The sequence below is a fragment of the Pogoniulus pusillus genome, chromosome 12 (assembly GCF_015220805.1).
Source record: "Pogoniulus pusillus isolate bPogPus1 chromosome 12, bPogPus1.pri, whole genome shotgun sequence".
NCBI lineage: Eukaryota > Metazoa > Chordata > Aves > Piciformes > Lybiidae > Pogoniulus > Pogoniulus pusillus.
The window spans coordinates 30,981,746-30,997,271 of NC_087275.1; the positions used below are offsets into that span (position 1 = coordinate 30,981,746).

Below are 15,526 nucleotides of genomic sequence, written 5' to 3' on the forward strand. Positions count from 1 at the left end.
CACCGACGGCTCGCAACGCGGCTGAGCTGCCCAACCCCTTTATATAGGCAACGGCCCCGAGGCAGGAACTTTCCATCGCCTTCCACGCAGGTGCGAAGGGAGCCAGGGGCTGTTGCCAGGCAGACGTTGGAACAGGTGCACCAACAAGCCGAGCAAGCTGTTAAGCAGGGTAACAGCTGCAAAGAGCTTTGCAGTTGGAACGGCTCCTCCCTGGCAATTCCTCCCCCCCAGCCTTCTCAACCTGGGGTACCGCTTCAGAGGTGGCCTCCAGAGGAAGGTCTGGTTTTGCTATAGGAGCTAATTCTCGTTTCTGGTGTAGTAATCAGAGAATCACAGAATCAAGCAGGCTGGAAGAGACCTCCGAGATCATCCAGCCCAACTTAGCACCCAGCCCTGCCCAACCAACCAGACCATGGCACTAAGTGCCCCAGCCAGGCTTGGCTGCAACACCTCCAGCCACAGCCACTCCACCACCTCCCTGGGCAGCCCATTCCAGTGCTAATCACTCTCTCTGACAACAACTTCCTCACAACATCCAGCCTAGACCTGCCCTGGCACAGCTTCAGCCTCTGTCCCCTTCTTCTGTTGCTGGCTGCCTGGCAGCAGAACCCAACCCCACCTGGCTACAGCCTCCCTGCAGGTAGTTGTAGACAGCAATTTGTTAAATGATCCCAATTTACCTGTCACAGTTAGGCAGGAACACCCTGGTCCTCTACAAACGCCACACCTGGGTTTAATCGTTAAGGAGATGTGCACTCATCTATCCTTTCTCAGATGAGGTGCCCTGCAGCTGTGGGCATCGAGGCCAGCACCCCTTTGTTATCATGCTTCTCACACTGCGTTCCCACAGCTGTGCTCCAGGCCCCTCCCCAGCCTTGCTGCCCTGCTCCAAACACCTTCCAGCACCTCAGCAGCTCTCTGCAATGGAGGAGCCCACAACTGGACACAGCACTCCAGGGGTGGCCTGAGCAGTGCTGAGCACAGGGGTGGGCACAAGAACCTCCCTTGTCCTGCTGCCCACACTGCTCCTGAGTCAGCCCAGGATGCCATTGGCTCTGCTGCCCACCTGGGCACACTGCTGCCTCCTTTGCAGCTCCTCTCTCCCAGCACCGCCAGCTCCCTCTCTGCCTGCCTGCTCTCAGCCACTCTGGCCCCAGCCTGTAGCACTGCTTGGGGTTGTACCTTAGCAGCACTTCAGGGATGCTGACTCTACCACTTGTGCCATGACCCAGTATCCTGGAGCCAACCCTGGGCAGTGGGGGAGGTTCTGCTGAGATTCAGAAGTTCCCTTGGAGTAAATTGAATTGAACTGGCACCAAAGAAGCAAAGCTACATATTTCCAAGGGGGCAGAGAATGATCTGGGTTGGAAGGGAGCTCCAAATGTCATCTAGTTCAACCCCCACTGCAGTCAGCAAGGGACATCCTCCACTAGATCAGGGTGCAGAGAGCTCTATCGAGCCTCACATGAATATCTCCAGGGATGGGGCCACAGTCCCCTCCCTGGGCAACCTATTGCAGTGTTCCACTACCTTCATAGTAAAGAACTTGTCTCTAACATCCAATCTAAATCTGCTCTTCTCTAGTTTGAAGCCACTGCCTCCTGGCCACCTGGGCACACTGCTGGCTCATGTTGAAGTGACCAGCAATAAGGGCACAACTGTCCATCCTTTCACTGACATTTGGACTCATATTCTATGACAGGAGATACCTAAATCCCTCTCCTGATTCTACTGCTTCCATTCTTTGAAATAAATCCTCCAGCCAAAGCAATGCTGACAGGATCTGAACAGCATCTTAGCAGAATGACATCTTTAACAGAGGGAACTGCTGATCTGCTGTTGGCTGTGTCTTAGGGATGGGGGAAAGTTACCTTTCAGTTTTATACCAGTTAAATGCTGCCATCAAAAGGTATTTCACTCTGAACTGACATCCACTCCAGTACTTGCAGTTAACTCTTGTTTGATCCCCAAATAAAAGGCATTCAGATGTTAGCAAGGTAAGGATCACAGATCACAGAATGTCAGGAGTTGAAAGGGACCTCCAAAGCTCATCCAGTCCAACCTCCCCTGCCAGAGCAGGGGCACTTGGAGCAGGTTACATGGGAACACACCCATGTGGGTTTGGAATGTCTGTAGAGAAGGAGACTCCACAGCCTCTCTGAGCAGCCTATTCCAGGGCTCTGTCACCCTTACAGGGAAAAAAATCCTCCCTATGTTTCCATGGAACTTCCTATTCCTCAGCTCCCACCCATTGCCCCTTGTGCTGGCACTGGGCATCACCCAGCAGAGCCTGGCTCCAGCCTCCTGCCACTCACCTGCACATCTTTATCAACATGAATGAGGTCACCTCTCAGGCTCCTCTGCTCCAAGCTGAACAGCCACAGCTCCCTCAGCCTCTCCTCCTAAGGAGGATGTTCCAGGGTTGTGGCAGCCTCACAGGGTCAATGTTTTCCTTATGTTTCCATGGATTCTCCTCTGCTCCAGCTTGCACCCATTGCCCCTTGTCCTAGCACTGGATACCCCTGAGCAGAGCCTGGCTCTCTCCTCCTGACATTGCCCTGCATGTCTTTGTCAACATGAGTGAGGTCAGCCCTCAGGCACCTCTGCTCCAAGCTAACCCTCAGCCTGTCCTCAGCAGGGAGCTTTTCCACTGTCTTCAGCACCTCTCTAGATCCTGTTTTGCTGTGATGAATTTCATCGTAGCCTTCTTGTCTTTGAGCTTTCTCTCCTGCCTCCTACTCTTTCCTGGGCTGGTCTGCTCCCTCCACTCCTCTGCTATTTAAACCATAATGCCTTTGGCCCAGGCACTCAGTCCTGCCGTGGTGACATCCCACAGCAAAACCATTCTCTCTGGAGTTTTGTCAGACTACAACAAGGCAACATTCCTTGGGTCCCTTTTCTCACTAGCCCACACTGTTGTGTAATGCTGTGCCCTGTTACAGTGGTAAGGGCTTCAGTCCAAAAGCAAAAGGCATTTCAGTAAGAAGGTCAACTCTGGACTTTAGGTTTAGAAGTGTTTGGGATACATCTGTGCTACCAAGTGCTGTGTGAGCACAAGGTTATGTGTCTTCATCTCCCAGGTAAGCAGCAACAGAATAAGGGGACACAGTTGTACTGGAATGTGTCCAGAGAAGAGCAATGAAGCTGGTGAGAAGCCTGGAGCAGAGCCCTGTGAGGAGAGGCTGAGGGAGCTGGGGGGGTGCAGCCTGCAGCAGAGGAGGCTCAGGGCAGAGCTCATTGCTGCCTGCAGGGAGGCTGTAGCCAGGTGGGGTTGGGCTCTGCTGCCAGGCAGCCAGCAACAGAACAAGGGGACACAGCCTCAAGCTGTGCCAGGACAGGTCTGGGCTGGATGTTGTTAGGAAGTTGTTGTCAGAGAGAGTGATTGGCACTGGAATGGGCTGCCCAGGGAGGTGGTGGAGTGGCTGTGGCTGGAGGTGTTGCAGCCAAGCCTGGCTGGGGCACTTAGTGCCATGGTCTGGTTGGTTGGGCAGGGCTGGGTGCTAGGTTGGGCTGGCTGAGCTTGGAGCTCTCTTCCAACCTGCTTGGTTCTATGGTTTAGTTAATTAGAAGGTGTTAGGCGATAGGTTGGACTCGAAGCTCTCAAAGGTCTTTTCCAACCTGATTGATTTTGTCCTTCAGTGACCTGCAGGCCAGCAGATAACAGCAGCCACAACGAAGGGCAAAGATTTGGCATGTGAAGGTGCTGTGTAAAAGAGGCAGACAGCCCACGAGGTACTGTACCTTCAGGATGTAGCGACTGGAGACTTTGTCATCGGCAGCCACGTAGAGGCGGATGAAGACCGAGGTACTGTGTTGACCACGCAGAGTTGCCAAGGCTTGGACTAAGCTAAACTTCCTTTCTGACCACAGCCCTTCAGGTCCAATGTTGGATTCCAGCACAGGCCAGCGGAAAGGTGAATGCCTCAGCAGACTTAACAGAGGTTTCACATCAGCTTTCTCGATCTTATCTGAAAGGCCAAAGCGGGACAGCAGTTTGCATTCCAGGCACCCAAAATCCAGCAGCAGCCACAGCAGGCACAGGGACCTCTTGGCACTGATTGTTGAGCTCACCTGGAGTACTGTGGCCAGCTCTGATGTCCTCAAGGACATGGAGCTGATGGAGCAGAGTGGATGTGGCACTGAGCAACCTGATCTAGCGTGAGGTGTTCCTGTCCATGTCAGGGAGGCTGGAACCAGATGATCCTTGGGGTCCCTTCCAACCCTGACAGTTCTATAGGTTCCTGCTCACTGCAAATCCAGGCTGGATTTGGCTCTGAGCATCCAGCTCTAGTGTGAGGTGTCCCTGCTCTTGGGGTTGGAACTAGATGATCCTTGATGTCCCATCCAGCTCTGACCACTCTATAATTCAGTGATTCCCCTGACAAGCAGAGGTCTCAGGAAACCAACTTTTGTGCCTTGTGGTATCTTCAGCTTCAGAAAGATGTAAAAGCCTCAGTTGCATCCAAATCCCCGAGCTCAGGGGAGAGCAAGAGAGCCTGTGTTTGCACCCACAGGCAGCACATGTGTCCCTTGCAAAGTGAGCCACTTACTTACTCTCATTCATGCAAGATGCATAAAGGATCTTGGCCTTCTGCACAGCTTCAGTGTCTCTCCTTTTGCTGATGGGCTTCTCCAGCAGGGCTGAAAGCAAAGAAAGGCCATTTTGTTCAGCATTGTGTCAGGAAATGGGGGAACTACACCTGAGCTGCCTGCTCCAGCATTGCCTTTGCTCACAGCATTTGGTTAATCAAGGCTGAGCTTCCACCTGCATTTCCCTAAGCAGCGGCACAGGCAGAAGAGGCATTTGGCACTTTTGCCACCCCCCCAACAGAAGAGCATTTGTTCATTATTAGTTTTTAAGAGGGTTGGTTTAAAGCTAGGTGATAGACCCTGTTTGTTGTGACCTTTCAGTGTCTCTGCACTGGTGAGACCCTACCTGGAGTACTGCGTCCAGCTCTGGAGCCCCTGGGACAAGAGGGATGTGGAGGTGCTGGAGAGTGTCCAGAGCAGGGCCAGGAGGATGCTGAGAGGGCTGCAGCAGCTCTGCTGTGAGGAGGGGCTGAAGGAGTTGGGGCTGTGCAGTCTGAAGGGGATATGGCTCCAAGGTGATCTTATTGTGGCCTATCAGTATGTTAAGAGGGGTACAAGAAAGCTGGGGAGGGACTTTTTAGGCTGTCAGGTAGTGACAGGACTTGGGGGGATGGAACAAAGCTGGAAATGGGGAGATTCAGACTGGATGTTAGGAAGAAGTTCTTCAGCATGAGGGTGGTGAGAGGCTGGAACAAGTTGCCCAGAGAGGTGGTGGAAGCCTCATCCCTGGAGGTGTTTGAGGCCAGGCTGGCTGAGGCTGTGTGCAGCCTGCTCTAGGGTAGGGTGTCCCTGGGCATGACAGAGAGGTTGGAACTGGCTGATCCTTGTGCTCCCTTCCAGCCCTGACTGATTCTATGATTCTGTAAGAAGCTCTTCAGCAGGAGGGTGGTGAGAACCTGGAATGGGTTGCCCAGGGAGGTGGTAAAAGCCTCATTCCTGGAGGTGTTTAAGGCCAGGCTGGATGAGGCCCTGGACAGCCTGATCTAGTGTGAGGTGTCCCTGGCCATAGCAGGGAGGTTGGAACTGGATGTTCCTTGTGGTCCCTTCCAACCCTGACTGATTCCAATTCAGTGATTCTATGGATGGGTTCTTCCCTCCAGTGTGTCAACCAGACCACATAGCCTGCTGTCAGCCACACACTTGCTGAGAGTGCCTCATTCCCACTGCCTAGATCACTGGCAAAGATGTTAAGCATCACTGGTCCCAGCACCTAGCCCTGAGGGACACCACTTGTCACTGCTCTCCATTTGTTACAGTGCTAGAATCACAGAATTAAGCAGGCTGGAAAAGACCTTTGAGATCATTGAGTCCAACCTAGCACCTAACACCTTGTAATGAACTAAACCATGGCACTGAGTGCCTGATTCAGCCTCCTTTTAAACACCTCCAGGGATTGGGACTCCATCACCTGCCTGGGCAGCCCATTCCAATACCACCTCCCTTTCTAGGGATCTATGAATCAGTGAACAGCTATTTTGTGAGCTTAGTTAAGAGTAGAGGCTGAACTGATTTACACAAGGGACTGGAACAGCAGAAAATCTCTTTCCTGTGCAGAGAAGAGCTGAGGAAATCATCAAGAACTCAACCACTGCAGATTGTAGAGGGTCACAGAATCATAGAGTCAGGCAGGGTTGGAAGGCACCACAAGAATCATCTAGTTCCAATCCCCCTGCCATGGGCAGGGACACCCTACCCTAGAGTAGGGTGGCCAGAGCCAGCCAGATCTTTAAGGACCCTTTCTGATCTAATCTTTAAGGTCCTTTCTGATCAAGAAAAGCCTGGCTGAGGCACTTAGTGCCATGGTCTGGTTGACTGGCTAGGGCTGGGGGCTAGGTTGGACTGGATGTGCTTGGAGGTCTCTTCCAACCTGCTTGATTCTATGATTCTAACCCACTCTATGATTGAGAAACCCATCTAGGATATCCTAAACTTTCTGAGGCTGCAAACTGGTTTAGCATTCATTTTCTTCTGAGAGTGGAGTGGTTCTTTTCCTTCTGGTAGCCCAGGTCAGGCAGGAGAGCATCACCACTCTCCCTGACTCTTGCACAAAACACAGAGACTCAGCAACACCAGCACCAAAAACCACTCCAGGGCTCAGGTGATCCTTAGTTGTCTGAATTGTAGTTGCTCAGATAGGTGGGCAAGGGGAAAAAAAAAAAAGCCACACCTGGGGAGAGGGAAGGGAAGCTGGGGGTGGGAAGGGAAGGAAGGGAGTTTATATTGAGTTGCCTTCAGGCAGTTTTTATGCAGGGCAAGAGGGCTAAAAAGGGCCAGCTTCCTGTGGGTCACCACCCCTGCAGTAAATAGCAATCATCTGCTGTTAAAAGCCAGAAGCAGGCACTGCACAAAGCCAGCTCTGCTCCTGTGCCTGTGTGGGAATTGCTATTCTGAAGCTCCTAAGGATAGGCTTGAGCCTAAGTGAGTTGCCAAAGGGAGACACATTCTGCTGCTCTGACTTGTAAGGACAGGAGGAGGAGGAATGGGTTTGAACTGGCAGAGGGGAGATTGAAACTGGATGTTAGGAAGAAGCTCTTTGCAGTGAGGGTGGTGAGACACTGGCACAGGTTGCCCAGGGAGGTTGTGGAGCACAGAATCACCCAATGTGATCTTTGCTGTTGGGAAGAATTGAGGGTGGTGAGACACTGGCACAGGTTGCCCAGGGAGGTTGTGGAGCACAGAATCACCCAATGTGATCTTTGCTGTTGGGAAGAAGTGAGGGTGGTGAGACACTGGCACAGGCTGCCCAGGGAGGTTGTGGAGCACAGAAGCACCCAATGTGATCTTTGCTGTTAGGAAGAATTGAGGGTGGTGAGACACTGGCACAGGTTGCCCAGGGAGGTTGTGGAGCACAGAATCACCCAATGTGATCTTTGATCACATTGGGTGATTCTGTGCTCCACAACCTCCCTGGAGGTGTTCAAGGGTCAGTTTGGATGAGGCCTTGAGCAACCTGTTCTAGTGGGAGGTATCCCTGCCTATGGCAAGGAGGTTGGAACTGGATGATCTTTGAGGTCCCTTCCAACCTAAACCATTCTGTGATGCTAAGTGTTACTTTTCATCCTGCTTTCCACTGTTGATTTGCCAGCCTACTGCCTTGCACTGCTTCACTTTGGTTTTCAGCTGCTGTGTTCTATTTACAGCACTGAGAAATCCTTCCCCTTCCCCTCTTCTGACTTGGAGGGCATGATAAAGGCTTTGTCCATCCAGTTTGACATGGAAAAGAAAGGTGCATGGCACTTACTCAGGCTGGGAATGCTGCTTTGATTGATAAATGACTTGACCTGCAGATTGTCTATACCCACAGAATCACTGAGGCTGGAATAGGCTTTAACCTGAAGTTATCCTTTGGATCATCATTTCATTTCCAGCATTTAAGGTTTCCTCTTAGATAATATTTAGGAGCCATCTTGCAATCATTACTCATTTTGGGGGGAGAAAAAAAAACCCCAAACCTCAACCAAACAACCATCCAAAGAAAGAAAACTCCAAGACCAAAGCAAAACCAACCCCAAATCTCTCTTCCTTCTGCCTCCAATGCCTGCAGAAAATGAGCCCAGCAGTCTGGCCAGCACTTCTTTTAGCTGTGTCCAGATGTTCTCCTCAGACTTATTTTGTAGTTCTGGTTCTTCCTTCTGGCTCATCCCCCTCAGTTCCTTCTCATCTCAACTGCTCTTGCTCCTGAATCCTTTCTCCCCTTGACACTGCACAGGAGTGTGCTTCTCATCATGCTTCCACTTGTGATGTGCATTTCACTTTCTTCCACTGAGGAATCTTCCATGATGCCATTGAGGCTGGAACAGACCTCTGAGATCATTCAGTCCAGCCTATGACCTAGCACTATCACATCAGACAGACCATGGCACTAAGTGCCACAACCAATCTGTCCTTAAACACCTCCAGGGATGGGGACTCCATCACCTCCCTGAGCAGCCCATTCCAGTCTCTAATTCACATTTCCATCAGGAAGTACTTCACAGAATCACAGAATTAACCAGGCTGGAAAAGACCTCTGGGATTATCAAGTCCAACCTAGCACCTAACCCTTCTAATTAACTAAACCATGGCACTGAGTGCCTCATCCAGCCTCCTTTTAAACACCTCCAGGCACAGCCACTCCACCACCTCCCTGGGCAGCCCATTCCAGTGCCAATCACTCTCTCTGACAACAACTTCCTAACAACATCCAGCCTAGACCTGCCCTGGCACAGCTTCAGCCTCTGTCCCCTTCTTCTGCTGCTGGCTGCCTGGCAGCAGAGCCCAACCCCACCTGGCTACAGCCTCCCTGCAGGCAGCTGCAGACAGCAATGAGCTCTGCCCTGAGCCTCCTCTGCTGCAGGCTGCACCCCCCCAGCTCCCTCAGCCTCTCATCACAGGGCTGTGCTCCAGGCCCCTCCCCAGCCTTGCTGCCCTGCTCCAAACACCTTCCAGCACCTCAACATCTCTCTGCAATGGAGGAGCCCAGAACAGGACACAGCACTCAAGGGGTGGCCTGAGCAGTGTTGAGTCCAGGGGCAGAAGAACCTCCCTTGTCCTACTGGCCACACTGCTCCTGAGCCAGCCCAGGATTTTTGCCCTTCTCCTTTTACAAACATTTGCCCTCTGTGCAGACTGCAAACTGAAGTCTTTACCCCGTGGTCTCTGCTGATGTTCTGAAATGCATGGCAATGCCTTGTACCCTTGCAAGGGAAAGAAGGAAAACCAACTGCATGTACAAATATCCCAGGGGGAATATGCTGAGATCTTAAAACCAACAAACAAAGCAAACAAAAAAAACCCTATACCAGTAGCCCAAAGGGACAACCCAGTTCCTGGAAAGCTGTAACTCTGAAGGAGTGGAAAGCTAGAAGCAGACAATTGGTTCAGCATGAACTCCCAGGGCAATGCCAGAGCATAGAGCAGGCTTCAACTGCAGAAAGAAACCCAGCACCCAGAGAGGTATCAAAGTGGGGAGATGATCTTATTGTTGTAGGCAGGGTAGAGAGACAGATTGCAACACAACCTGCCCTTTGGCTGGCCCTGGGTGAAAAACAATGCTGGGCAGGGTGCAGGAAAGCAGCACAAGCTTGTGGTGGGGATTTGTGGGGTGGAGTGGCTTGAGAAACAGAAGGGGGAGGAAAAAAGAAGAAGAGTGCATGATTTGCCTCACAAGAATCACAGAATGGCAGGGGCTGGAAGGGACCTCCAAAGCTCAGCCAGTCCAACCCCCCTGCCAGAGCAGCAGCACTTAGAGCAGCTCACACAGGAGCACATCCAGGTGGGGATTGAATATCTCCAGAGAGGGAGAATCCACAACCCCCCTGGGCAGCCTGTGCCAGGGCTCTGGCACCCTCACAGGGAAAAAAATCCTCCTCATGTTTCCATGGAACTTCCTATTCCTCAGCTCCCACCCATTGCCCCTTGTGCTGGCACTGGGCATCACCCAGCAGAGCCTGGCTCCAGCCTCCTGCCACTCACCTGCACATCTTTATCACCATTGATGAGGTCACCTCTCAGCTCCTCAGCTCCCAGCAGCACAGCCCCAGCTCCCTCAGGCTCTCCTCCTAACAGAGATGTTCCATTCCCTTCAGCATCTCTGTGGCTCTGTGCTGGACTCTCTCCAGCAGTTCCCTGAGGTTCTTCTTAAACTGAGGAGCCCAGAGCTGGACACAGTACTCCAGAGGTGGCCTCAGCAGGACAGAGTAGAGGGGCAGGAGAACCTCTCTGCACCTACTCCCCACAGCCCTTCTAACCCACCCCAGGATGGCATTGCCCCTCCTGGCCACCAAAGCACATTGCTGGCTCCTGGGCAACCTCCCATCCACTAGGACCCCCAGATCCTTTTCCCCTTCACTGCCTTCCAACAGGTCCCCAACCTATCCTGACACCTGGGCTTGTTCTTTCCCAGGGGCCAGACTCTGCACTTGCCCTTGCTGGATTTAATTCAGTTTCTCCCTGCCCAGCTCTCAGCCTGGCCAAGTGTGGCTGAATGGCAGCACAGCCTCCAAGGTGGCAGCCACTGCACCCAGGGATGGTGGAAGAGCAATGGGGTTTCAGTGTTCAGCAGCTTCACTGCTATGGTACCAAAGAGGTCTTTAATCTCTTGGGGAAAAGGCACAAAAACAACAGCTGGAAGATGAAGACAAAGTCAGCAGTGACAGGGATTAAGCCCTGAAACCAAGGAGGCAGAGGAGATTGTGGCTTCTCTGCCCCTTGACATCTACAAGACTTTAGTGCTTGTCTGGAAGCTATTCTTAGCCCTACCTGAATCATGTTTCATGCTCATGCAAGCTCCTGAGCTGCACTACATGGATAATGTAATTGCCTGTGATAAAGGACAGGTCAGAGGAGATAATCTAATGGTCACTCCTGGCACTGCACTCCATGCTTTTAGGATAAGGATCTCAAAGCAGCAGAACAAGGGGACACAGCCTGAAGCTGTGCCAGGGCAGGTCTAGGCTGGATGTTGTTAGGAAGTTGTTGGCAGAGAGAGTGATTGGCACTGGAATGGGCTGCCCAGGGAGGTGGTGGAGCTGCTCTGCTGTGAGGAGAGCCTGAGGGAGTTGGAGCTGTTCAGTCAGAAGAGGAGAAGGCTCTCTGATGTTCACTTCCAGTATCTGAAGTGGGCTACAAGAAAGCTGAGGAGGGACATTTTAGGCTGTCAGGAAGTGATAGGACTGGGGGGGATGGAACAAAGGTAGAGAGCCTGGAACAGACCTTCTTGTGGCCTTGCAGCATCTGAAGGGGGCTCCAAAAAAGCTGGGGAGGGACTTTATAGGCTGTGAGGGAGTGGCAGGAGTGGAGGGAATGGAGCAAAGCTGGAGGTGGGGAGAGTGAGGCTGGAGGTGAGGAGGAAGTTGTTGAGCAGGAGAGTGGTGAGAGGCTGGCAGGGGTTGCCCAGGGAGGTGGTTGAGGCCCCATGGCTGGAGGTGTTTGAGGCCAGGCTGGCTGAGGCTGTGGGCAGCCTGCTCTAGGGTAGGGTGTCCCTGGGCATGGCAGGGGGGTTGGAACTGGATGGTCCTTGTGGTCCCTTCCAACCCTGACTGATTCTATGATTCCATAAGAAGCTCCTCAGCATGAGGGTGCTGAGAGCCTGGAATGGGTTGCTCAGGGAGGTGGCAGAAGCCTCTACCCTGGAGGTGTTTAAAACCAGGATGAATGAGGCTCTGGCCAGCCTGATCTAGTGTGAGGTGTCCCTGCCCATGGCAGGGGGGTTGGAACTGGCTGCTCCTTGTGGTCCCTTCCAACCCTGCCTGATTCTATGACTCTGTACCTGCTGTTGGGCCACTAAGAGTGCCTGAGCTGCCTAAGTGCATCACAAAGGTACTGCTCTACTTTCCCCAGTGCACCAGATGGAAGAAGTCAAGTTCAGTGCCAAGTTGGGCAGGATGTGAAAGGGCACACAGAGGAGACTTCCAAACCACACTGCTGTGATGGAAATCACAGCCAAACACACAGCCCTAATTACAGCAATGGGAGCTTACCCATTCCAAGAGGGATTGTTTTGGGATGGTTTGGGGTCAGCTGATGTTCACTTCCAGGATGTAGTTTCCCATTTCTTTGATTTCAGGGCAGGAAGGAGAAGTTGGTAGTGGTAAGTTGTAGGGGTCAAGGCCTACGAGGGGCACAGTGTCCTGCCTCAAAATAAAAGCACTGGCCACAAGAGCTAAGATTAGATCCAAGGCTGCTGTTGTTGTTGTGGCTCAGCCAATGGGCACTTCCCTGCCTTGCTCCCTGGAAGTAGGAGTTCAACAGACTGCAACACAAACAGTCCAGCTTGAAGGATCATAGCATGGTTTGGGTTAGGAAGGGACTACCAAAGGTCATGGAGTCCAAGCCCCCTACACTCAGCAGGGACATCCTACATTAAATCAGGTTGCTCAGAGCCTTATTGAGCCTGATCTTGAAGATACCCAAGGATGGGGGCCTCAGAGAGTGATTTTGTAAGGTGCAGTCTGCAGTTAGCAATACTTCATCCTTCTGCAGGCCAAACAAGAGCTTCCACTGTCAATCTAGAGGGGAAAAGCACTCTGCTCTATGTGGAATGGCAGCATGCTGCAAGCCTCAACTCCTCCTGGAGTGCAGGGCTTGTAGGAGGATGCTGCTCTGAGCTCCCAACCAGGGAGGTGCTGTGGGAATCCTGTGGCTTAGTCACTGTGCTGCCTGAAAACCTCATTTAGGAACCAAAATGATCTCCTTTCTACACTCGTGGTTTCCCAAAATCACCCATTCCAAACACAGCTTTCATTCTGAGCAGCCATAAAGCCTGGACAAAGGCCTGGCTTCTTCACCTTTAACTCAGGTCTTGAACAGCTCCCGTGAAGAGACAGCCAAACCCTCCTCTGGTGTCACAGTATCACAGTGTCACAGTATCACCAAGGTTGGAAGAGACCTCACAGACCATCAAGTCCAACCCTTTACCACAGAGCTCAAGGCCAGACCATGGCACCAAGTGCCACGTCCAGTCCTGCCTTGAACAGCTCCAGGGACGGCGACTCCACCACCTCCCCGGGCAGCCCATTCCAGGGGGGTTGGACTGGATGAGCTTTGGAGGTCCCTTCTAGCCCCAGACATTCTGTGATTGATTGCATGATTCTGTCCACCAGCACCCCCAGGGCCCTTTCCCCTGTGCTTCTCTCCAACAGGTCGGTCCCAAACCTATCATAGATAGGTGAGTGACTCTCAGAAGAGCATTCAGAATGGCAGCATCCTGATGGCATCATCCTTACCCAACTGGAAGGGCCTCTTCTGCACTTCAAATCACTTCTTTCTGATGTCACTTTGACTATGTGATCTGATCAGCAGCTCTGTCCTTCCTTAGGGACACAGCCTCAAGCTGTGCCAGGGGAAGTGTAGGCTGGATGTTAGGAGGAAGTTGTTGGCAGAGAGAGTGATTGGCATTGGAATGGGCTGCCCAGGGAGGTGGTGGAGTGGCTGTGCCTGGAGGTGTTGCAGCCAAGCCTGGCTGGGGCACTTAGTGCCATGGTCTGGTTGACTGGATAGGGCTGGGTGCTAGGTTGGGCTGGATGAGCTTGGAGCTGTCTTCCAACCTGCTTGATTCTATGATTCTATGATTCTATCCTGCTCCGTGGGGTTGTTCTTTCCCAGGTGCCAGACTCTAACATTGTCCTGATTGGATCTCATTCCATTTCTCCCCTCCCAACTCCCAGCCTGTCCAGGTCTGGCTGAAAAGCAGCACAGCCTTCAGGTGTCTCAGCCACTGAGTCAGTTTGGTGTCATCAGCAAGCCTGCTGTGAGTGCCCTCTTTACCCTCATCCAGACCACTCCTGTTCTCTTACAGGGTTTCCAATAAGCAAATACTCCTCACTTAGATGATTCTCTCTTTGTCTGGTATTTTCCTGGCTTCTAAAGAGACTGCAATAAGAAGATCACATAAAAAAAGTGGCTTAGCATGATGCCCTTAATTAGTCTCTATCCAAAGAGGAAATTAAGGATGAGAGTCACAGCTTGCTACTCTCTATTCAATTAGGACTGGGTTCTTTGTGGCTGCAGGATGTGTAGTTATCTAATACAGCCTGATTCTGGCAGCAGAGCAATTAGAGGGCAAAGCAGAGCTTAAACCAGACCCTGGCAGTACTTCTTTTCCCCCTTTTGGTTGTGACATCTTCAGCAGACTGAAACCAGCAGTTACCAGATCACAACCCATGCAGAAATCTCAGGCTCATACTCTGAAACCCAGTGGAGCTTTCAAACACTTCATGTGAAGATTGAATATAGCATGAGTGAAGAAGGCAAGTGGAGGAGGCCTTTGATGCCTCCACAGGGACCTAAGAGAATAATCAATGTGATATGTAAGTATAGAATCAACCAGGGATAGGAAGGGATCAGCCACCTGTGCTCAGCACTGCTGAGACCGCACCTCGAGTGCTGCGTTCAGTCCTGGACTGCTCACTGCAGGAAGGACGTTGAGGGGATGGAGCCTGTCCAGAGAAAGGCAATGAGGCTGGAGAAGGGCCTGAAGCACCTGAGTTGTGAGGAGCAGCTGAGGGAGCTGCAGTGTGGAGCAGAGGAGGCTGAGGGCAGAGCTCATTGCTCTCTACAGCTCCCTGAAGGGAGGTTGGAGCAAGGAGGGGGCAGCCTCTGCTCCTTGGTGGCAAGGGACAGGAGCAGAGGAAATGGTTCCAAGCTGCAGCAGGGCAGGTTCAGGCTGGATGCTAGGAAATCTTTCTGCACTGCAAGGGTTGTCAAACACTGGAATGGTCTGCCCAGGGCAGTGCTGGAGACACCATCCCTGGGGGTGCACTTAGGGACATGGTTTAGTGTTGACCCTTCAGTGCAGGGTGGAAGGTTGGACTGGAGGAGCTTGGAGCTCTCTTCCAAGCAGATGTATTCTGTGATTCTCAGCTCTAAGTGGGTTCTTGTGTCAACTAGTATGCCAACAACATGCTGGAGGTGTGCAGTGCTCAAGCATGCCAACAAGAATCAATCTTGGACATGCTTATTTGGCACAACTCACTCCAGGAGTGGAGGTGATGAGAACCTGGCAGAGCTTTCCCAGCTCCCAACAGCCACTGCCCTTTCTGCCCAGCCAGTCTGCACAGCTTCCTGGTGAGGTGGCCCTGCTGCAGAGTCACACACAGATCAAAATACCTCTCTTCCTCCACATTTCCACTCTGGGGCTATTTTTGACTCCAGACACATTCTTAAGCAGCCTTCTTAACAGCTCAATGGCAGCTTGAGCTGCAAGGTTCAGGAAACACAACACCCAAACAGCCTTCATCTTGGGAAGTCAGTGAATTGCCTCCTGCCAAGATCTAGGTAAGAACACAGGCAAATAGAGCTCTGGTTTTGTCTTAGATCCCTTTCCTGCTGTTTGCCACTGCTAGAGTGTTGTGCTAGTGCAGATCTGGGACATCTTTAACTATGAGTAGTGAGTCCTGCACTCTGCTCTGCTGCTAGGGAAAGAGAATCAGACAATCACAGAATGTCAGGAGCTGAA

At 52.1% G+C, this 15,526-nt stretch overlaps 1 protein-coding gene across 1 annotated transcript in view; it reads right to left on the reverse strand.

The window, feature by feature from the left end:
* Positions 1-15,526, reverse strand: part of PHEX (phosphate regulating endopeptidase X-linked) — an 89,907-nt gene that overhangs the window by 65,070 nt on the left and 9,311 nt on the right. The window contains exons 4-5 of the mRNA XM_064152008.1: positions 4,555-4,641; positions 3,742-3,968 (exon numbers count right to left, since the gene is read on the reverse strand). Of these exons, the coding sequence (XP_064008078.1) occupies positions 3,742-3,968; positions 4,555-4,641 (314 nt within the window). The remainder of the gene's footprint in view (positions 1-3,741; positions 3,969-4,554; positions 4,642-15,526) is intronic.